This window comes from Benincasa hispida, chromosome 9 (assembly GCF_009727055.1).
Source record: "Benincasa hispida cultivar B227 chromosome 9, ASM972705v1, whole genome shotgun sequence".
In the NCBI taxonomy this organism is placed as follows: Eukaryota; Viridiplantae; Streptophyta; class Magnoliopsida; order Cucurbitales; family Cucurbitaceae; genus Benincasa; species Benincasa hispida.
The window spans coordinates 55,345,150-55,353,785 of NC_052357.1; the positions used below are offsets into that span (position 1 = coordinate 55,345,150).

Here is an 8,636-nt window from a genome sequence, read left to right on the forward strand (position 1 = left end):
TGAAACGACATAAATTGTTAGGAATGCAATGAACTTTGCAAATGACTAGTTGAAAGCGATTGCAGAATGGCCAAAAGAGAAGCGTGCAACAGAGGTCGACTACGTGCGAAAGTCGTGAGCCAACTCTAAGATATTCCTGAATTGCATAACCAACAGAGGGTGAGCTTATGCAAATCATATTAAACTGCGTGCGAAATTCGTGAGCTAACTCCAAGATATTCCTAAATTGCATAACTGATAGAGGGTGAAGCTTATGCAAATCATATCAAACTACGTGCAAAATTCGTGAGTAAAGTCTAAGATATTTCTGAATTGTATAACCGACAGAGGGTGAAGTTTATGCAAATCATATTCTGCAGTGTGCAAGATACAAAGAGCTAGGGGTGTACACGAGTTGAGTTGGGTTGGGTTGAAGGTATTTTTAGAACCAACTCGAAAATTCGGTTTGGTTAGGTTGGCAACCCAAATAACCTAAATAAAGTCTCCAACCAAATCCAACCTGAATTTTGGTTGGGTTGGGTTGTTGGATTATGATTATTTCTTTTTTCTTTTTAATTAAAAATATGTAAATTTATATGCAACACATGACTAATAAATAAAATCTCATAAAATTCAAATGCTAACCCAAATATCTGTGATATTTATTACAAATAAAGACAAATATCATAACAGTTTAAAAAGAAAAATATTAAAAAATCACAAAGCAATCAATATAATGTAATCAAACTTTAAACAAAGATGTATACATATTATTAATATATATAAAATCGAGGTTAGGTTGGGTCAACCCAAATTTTTTTTAACTAATCCACGACCCAACCCAACCCGACAAAAATAGAAAAAGTTGAACCCAACCCAACCCAAGAACAAAACTAACCCAACCCAACCCTTACATTTTGGGTTCAGTAGTCTGGGTTATTCGGGTTGTCGGGTTATTTGAACACCCTTACAGAGAGCTTCTTATCCGTCCCCACAACCTGAAGTTGGACTATTGCAACCTCTTCCTTCAAGAGAATGTTTGATCAACCTGTGTTTTGGACTGCTGGTCCATCAACAACTTTTGTTGATTTATCTATAGTACTTTTCTCAGATCTTTCAGGTGGCTTTGGAATCACTCCAAATGCACCAATGAGAGGGTAAAGCCTCTTGTTCAAGACCCAGAATCAGCACTGAGTAGCTAGACTTATCATCTAGGATACTGGAGTTGGAGGTTTGTCTGGGAAATCAGTTCTAAATACTCCCCTTTTACTTATTACTTAATTTTAGATTTAGTTTTTGATAATGAACAATGATTACTTTGTTTCAATTGTGTATTTATGTTTGTAGTAGATTTGATATGTAATCTTGGTGGTCAATATTTTAATCATGCAATTATGAGTTAGTTATTTTGTTTTAGATTTTTTTTTTTACCTCCAAAAAAGAGAGCTTTACATATGAAACACATGAATTGCATTCTAATTTAATGTACTTTTTTTTGTCCATGTTAACCAAGGTACTTCCCAAAATGACAAAAAATTGTTAACTTTTAATATAAATTAAAATCCAATTAATTTTGTATACATTGGCGAAATATATAGTTTTAAATATATTTTCAAAATATGATATTTCATATGCATAATTATTTGTATTATAAAAAAATAATAGTAGAAAAAAATTACACCGTCTAAAATAACCTACATTCAAATTACGAAATGTTATAATTCAGACTATAATAACTTATACTCCAAACACAGACTATTATAACATATTAAAATAATTTACTCTCCAAACATAGACAATCATAAACCAGACTATAATAGTCAGTATCTTAAAAACAGACTATAATTACACATAGTTTAATATAACTCACATACTATAATAACTTATTTTATGCTCCAAACGGTCACGGAATGTTTTCTCAAATTTTGATGACACTATTTGTAGAGTTGTTGAAGGTGCATTTGTTTTTTTCGAGAGACCAATAAATAGCGATTAAGTTAAAAGATGATGCTATTCTTTTGGGGAGACAAACTCAAACATCAAAGGATTTTTTTTTTTTTTCATAGATTTGTGGTGTGAAGCAATGAGCATGCTCAATCCCAATAAATTTTGGATTCTCCTCCAAAGATCAAAGAGATGGTTGTAGTTTTTTCTACTTGCTTACTTGAAAATTTAATTTTTTTTCATTTGAATGTCCAATTTTACGATTTTTATATGTTTGAGAATTCAATTTTAATAATGGTAGGAATTTTAAGACTCAATTTTTACGATTGAAAGTTTGAAAGTGAAATTGTTCAGGAGTAAATTTTGCAATTTGCCCATTTTTCATAAAATAATTTAAAATTGATTACTAATCTTAATTCTATGTTTAAAAATAAACAAATAGATATTTTAGATATTAGCATTTCATTTTGTTTAAACAAAAAACTAAATATCCCAAATAACCCTACCCAACCCAAATGTATCATAATTGGATTGGATTGAGAGTTCATTATTTTATAAGAGTTGATTGAGTTGAAGAAATTAACCACTCGAACAATTGAATTGAATCTACAATCTACCTCAACCAGGAATGCCCTTAAATGGGAATATGTGAATGGTTTATTTACCAAAATTATATTTTTGAAAAAATGAAAAGAAAACGTGAACTTATATGAACTATAACATCATATCAGGGGGAAAATAAAGGTTTATGTAATTTATTTGTTATTAAATCTAGGCTTAGATAAAGCTACACTTCTGGGAAGTCTAAAAGAAGCACATAGCATCCATTTTCCTGGTGCAACAAGTCGGACCCTTCGCATATCCACATCAACTGCAACCTCAGTTAGTGCAATTCTTATCCTCTGCAATATTCACATCAGGAGCAACATAGACTCATAATGTTGGAAAGGATGAAGGAACCACATGAACAGAAAATGTGAAAAATTGAACATTTTTTAGCATCAAACCTGATGAAAGTCGAATTCTGGATCTCGAGCTTTAGAGAATCCATAAACATGGATCATTGGCAATGTAAAATCGATATCTGATCGGTCTCCTAGTATTCCTTTGAAAGTATCTGGAGTACAGGAAGAAAGACAGTAACGGGATGAGTGGGGGGGTGTTGGTTGGGTTGGGTGGGTGGTGTTAAAATATGATAAGCAGTTCTAAAGTTAGTTACTTATAAGTTCAGAATAAACCATATTCATGATCTAAAGAGAGATATCGTCTGAATCCTAGAATATTTTATGGCATGGCATGAGTGATGGTTGTAGTATGATGTTGAGCAGCTGATGTGTGTGTGATATATAGGTGGGAGAGGGCAAAGGGATCTTGATCAAACCTAGATATTCAGCAGCATCATTTGGCAAATTCATGACAACTTGTGTTATCTTAGGAGCTTTCTCACTTGCAAACATAGCGTTGATGAATCTCCTTCCTTCCATGTTAAAAACCTTGAAAGTGGTAACACACAGTAATGAATGAGAATAAATGCTACCTCATAATCATGATGCTACAGAGATGGAGACTACCAATGAAGGAGAGTATCATTCTACCCTTTTTCTTCAGACGAGAAAGCATGATCAAAGTTGCAAAGTTTTAAAGATCTCATACCTCAATCTTCCTCTCGAGTCTATTGGCTACACTATTTCTTTCCAGATACTCAACCGCATAGGGATTCAAATCATTGGCATATACTTTCTTTACTATTCTTGCAGCAGAGATTGATATTGGACCAACTCCAGCAAAGACATCACCTGTTCATTCCCATTTTTAGAAGAAGAAAGGAAAAGGAAATGGTCAAATCATTATTTTTGTCCCTATAAGAGTCACCGGAGGCAGAAAGTAAACTTTAGAAAATATTCAGAAAATTAAAAACGGAGAAATTCTAAGTGAATCTAAGACAAACATACAAACAACATCATTGCTGGTAAAGACACTTAGTAGCCTGTGTCTCTCCGTTGCAAGCCTTGAATTCCAATACCTGCAAGGGGAAGAGTTTAAAATCATTCCTAAAGCTTTTATTTCCAATTTTACAAATTCCAGTACTTGCAAGGGTTGAGATTATCAAGTTAGTAATTTTGAGGCCGTAGTTTAAGAGTGATTTTGAAATGGTTAAAATCACTTTTGTTGTATTCAAAATTAAAAATTACTTCCATACACCCCTTTCATCTTTCAAAATCAATTTAATGTTTAATTTTACATTTCTAAACATGATTTTCATATCATCAAAATTGATTTTGAATAATTTAAGACAAGTTTGGTAGTGATTTTGAACAAGACTAACTATTTCAACATCACTCTCAAACATGCTCTAAAAAGTGTTATATTACCATTCCAAATATTGTTATTCATGATACAACTTATAATGATAGTTGGATAAAACGGAAGAAATATCGTTTAACTAGCTTTTGAGGATTGGAGAACTTACACTGTTGCCAAGTCCAAATGGAATCGTAAACCATTCTCAACTACTGTGGTCACAAGGGAGTGGTTCCCAGCTAAAACCTCAAGTTGCATTGTCCTGTAATCATTGCTGATGACATCAATCTTATTCACTACTGTTTGTATCTTTGGCTTATTTTTATCCAAAACAACCTGAATGGAAAGGCTGCTTTCTTGTGAGAACACGATTGAATTCCATTATATTTGATAGAAGACACATGCTCTACCTTACCTTGGCTATAAGCTTCTTGTATGGGAGATGTTCATCTCTAAGGTTTAAGTGTGCAATATGTCCAACGGTTTCAAAGGCTGAAGGAATGATCATATCCTGTGGAAGTAAGACCTCCAAAACCTGAAAGTAGTGCAAAGGGACTTTCAATAGGGAATTTCAACAACCAATTTGTGCATTCATCAAGCAGAGACGAACAATATACTAATATCATTTAGCCATAATAATACAGTTTTATCTGACTAGGGTGGTTTAGTCAGGAGCTTGCAAATGCAATATAGTAACTAAAATTATAATCTTTTCGACATAAATACCAAAATGTGTAAAGCAGATAACTTAGAGAACAAAAAATGCATATATGCAAGGGTGAAGTCGTCTTTAGTGGCTGACAGGGTATATGCAATTCTGAAGGCTCTTTTGTTTCACTTTCCGTAGATGAGATGTTCCCAAGTTTTGTGTTGATAATTATCAACATTATTTATTTATTTTAGTTCACCAATATATAGGGTTCAGGAAATTCAAATGTTTAACTTCTTCGTTGAGAGTACATGCGAAAACAAATTGAGTTATGCGCAAGTCGATAACATCATTAATATTATATCATGTAGTGACTCGTGTGCGCACGAGTGTGTGTATATATATATATATATATATTTGAGTGTGCATGTGTACCTAGCAATAGCATGCCCCTATCCAATATTTTAGAAGATTATTATATCGTCAGGTAGATGTAGCATTTCCACTTCTTAGCTTCAGAAAAATTCAATCTCATTACTGAGGGAGAGAACTTAACAAAATCAATTCATTTGGTTCCCTTCAAAGATCAATTAAACTATCGTAGTATCTCCTCAACGATAAAAAGCAATTGATCAAAATTGAAAAATGAAATATAGAAAGAATTAGATGAATAAATAAATAACAAACACACCTAAATTTTCCCATTTTGTGAATACCTCATTCATCTGCCAATAATCATAAAATACAGTAAGTCTGCACCTCACAAGCTCAATTGTCGGTTTCATCCTATCTTGGTTATCTTCTTTCAGCAGAGCCTGCAGTACAAGAAACCAAAAAAGAAACAAGACAAGGTTCTCCTCAACTTCAGGCTAATGGGAGATATACAAGAGACATTAAACCCAAATCAAGAAACATGAATGACGTACGAATTCTTATATCAAAATGTTGAACAAGTAACTAACATAACAGCTACCTTAATCGCCTCTGGCAGCTCTTCTTTGCCTTTGCCTGCATATCGTTCGTCCAAAAGCAACAATCTAGTTGAACCCATCCATTTTCCACCCTTAAACCCATCTCCCAACAATCCCTTCATATCATCTACTTCCAGTTCCTCACTTTCCACAACTTCCACAACGAAAAATTCACTTTTACCCATTCTTCTTATCCCATCATCTCTCCCTTCTTCCTTCTTCTCCTTCCTTTTCTTCGGCCTTGACATTTTCGCCAAATGCCTGAAGTTCACATATCCTTTTGAATCAAACGTTTTCACTAGCCTTTCCCTGTACAACACGGGACTTAGAGGCTTCCCATCGCCCTCAGCTTTCCCATAAATTCTCCGGTGCAACAAATCAATACCAATTTCATCTCCATCATCGAAATTACTCCAATTCTGCTCTCCCACAAGCTCCACCAATTCGGCCTCCACCTCATCGCCGGGAACTCTAGCAATGTTGTGAATCCGTGGCCAATTCAAGAGATGGCCACGCAGCCGATTCTCAAGCTCGAAACAGCCTCTGGAAAGAACTCGAAGTGCAACGATGTCGAAAATTCGAGTAAAGGCATCTTCATCGAATATGGCTTCTTCACTCTCCTCGTTTTGCAAATGTTCCCTCTCCGGATTTTCGATTAGGGTCTTGAGAAGAGGTTGAGAATGATCGAATGGGGACTGTCCGGAAACCGATGGAAATGGATGGACGCCCTTGCGAAGAGAAGGTCCATAGGAGAAACTTTGGTCTGAGAACTGTGATTGGGAGTGGACTGTGGTGGAGGAAAACGGTGAGGTGAAGTATATCGGGAGAAAATGCTTCTGGGGGATGATGAACTTCGGGGTGAAGGCTATGAGAGGAAACGACTGCGGCCTGAAGAATAGCTTTGTAACCATAATCTCATTGGCGAGCGACTAGAACGGCGACAAGCAATTTAGAAAGAAGAAACTACGGTGGCGGCGGCCGGAAAGTTGAACGGTTGAAGAAGATAAAGTAATGAACCAACACTCGATGAACGTTTAAGCTTTGAAGCAAGTTTTCTATCTGTAGGGCGCATTTACCGTAATAGACCGTATTAATACAACGATTAAAATAAAAAATCCACTCTCTTTAAACTTTAATCGTTTTAGAAGACAAAAATAATAATAATAAATAATCTAATTGAACCTTAAATTTTAAAATTTGTAATTAATAGATACATTAATTTTTAAAAGATGTATGATCACACAAAGTTAAATTTATTGTCTATTTAATTTTTAACATTTTCAAATTGATTTTTTAGAAATCAATTCAACAAAAAAAATAAAAAATTTGAGAACCTATTATACATTTTTAAAGTTTATAAACTCTATAAATACAAATATAGAAGTTCCTAAGTTAAATTTCTAACATTATATTCATTTGTGCCCCCAACATAAATTCCTAAATCCGCTATTGATCATATGTTGAATTATAGTAGGGTGACTATTGTAGTTTGAAGAAATGTGGATTGAAGACAAGGAGTGTGGCATGGTAATTAAACATAATTGGAATGATGGGAACAAAAAGGCTATTTAGGGTGTTGACTGTGGGTCCTCTTGAATTATCGTAAACAGCTCAAAGAATGGGGCTCTTCTGTAAGAAAAAAATACACTTTGAAAGCCACAGGAAGAAGGACCAAATTCAAGTCATTATGGATGCAAAGGATGGTCTTGATTTCCAGATTCTACATTCTCTCAAGGGTGACCTGGACAGAGGGTGCTTAAGTTGGTTAGACTGTGGGGGGGATAAAAGTATAAAATGGTTTCATAAAAAAGCTTCATTACTTAAAAAGAAAAATACCACCAAGTGGGTCGAGGATGGAAAGGGCAGGTGAGTTTCAAATGAGAAGGGACTAGAAAGAGTGTTTATTCAGTACTTTAACCATTTGCCTAAATCAGGTTGCTCTATGAATGATCAGGTAAGGGCATCTGATCACCCCACCGGTGACGTTTGTCCTACCTCAATGGGGCATCATTGCAAAATAGAAGTTTTTAACTTATGGTACTTGAACCTGTTTTGCAAAACTAATTGGTTAAAAGTGGTTCAGCAAAATCTAATAAAGTTTTGTTCGTTTTTTCAGCCACAATTTTTCAAAATGGCAACAGCCATGTAAGCTTTGCTAAGCACCGAAAAATTAACTGGCGACAATTTTTCGACATGGAATCATATGATCACAACGATCCTAATCATCGAGGATCTCATGTTCGCTCTTACGGAGGTCTATCCTCCTATTCCAACTCCAAATGTCGCTCGAAATGTTCGGGAGGCATACAAGCGATGGACATGGGCGAATAAGAAGGCTTGAGCCTACATCTTGGCAAGTCTTTCTGAAGTCTTGGCCAAGAAACATGAGCCTATGATCTCAGCGCGTGAGATCATGGAGTCCTTTAGGGGGATGTTTGGACAACCGTCTGAACAACTTATGCATGAGGCTCTTAAGTACATATTCAACTCCAAAATGGAAGAAGGAACCTCTTTTCATGAACATGTGCTTAACATGATGGTCCACTTCAATGTGGCGGAGTTGAATACGTCTACCATCGATAAGGGCAGCCAGGTTAACATAATCCTGCATTCTTTGCCGGAGAGCTTCCTGCACTTTGTTAGTAATGTGATTCTTGACAAAGTGAAATATAACCTTACAACTCTCCTCAACGAGTTGCAGACCTACAATCTTTACTGAAAAGTAAGGAGAGGAAGAAGGGTGAGGCAAATGTTGCTTCATCCTCCAGGATGTTCTATAAAGGTTCGACCTC

General features: G+C 35.2%; 1 protein-coding gene across 1 annotated transcript; it reads right to left on the reverse strand.

The window, feature by feature from the left end:
- Positions 1–2,552: 2,552 nt before the first annotated feature.
- LOC120087187 (tRNA (guanine(37)-N1)-methyltransferase 1-like) lies at positions 2,553–6,917 on the reverse strand. Its single transcript, XM_039044094.1, has 9 exons — positions 5,847–6,917; positions 5,590–5,688; positions 4,640–4,759; positions 4,394–4,560; positions 3,876–3,946; positions 3,577–3,719; positions 3,305–3,416; positions 2,931–3,040; positions 2,553–2,825 (listed from the first exon to the last, which is right to left on the reverse strand). Exons 1-9 carry the CDS (start codon positions 6,753–6,755, stop codon positions 2,679–2,681), a joined length of 1,878 nt encoding a protein of 625 aa, XP_038900022.1. The 5' UTR covers positions 6,756–6,917; the 3' UTR covers positions 2,553–2,678.
- Between the last annotated feature and the right edge of the window lie 1,719 nt (positions 6,918–8,636).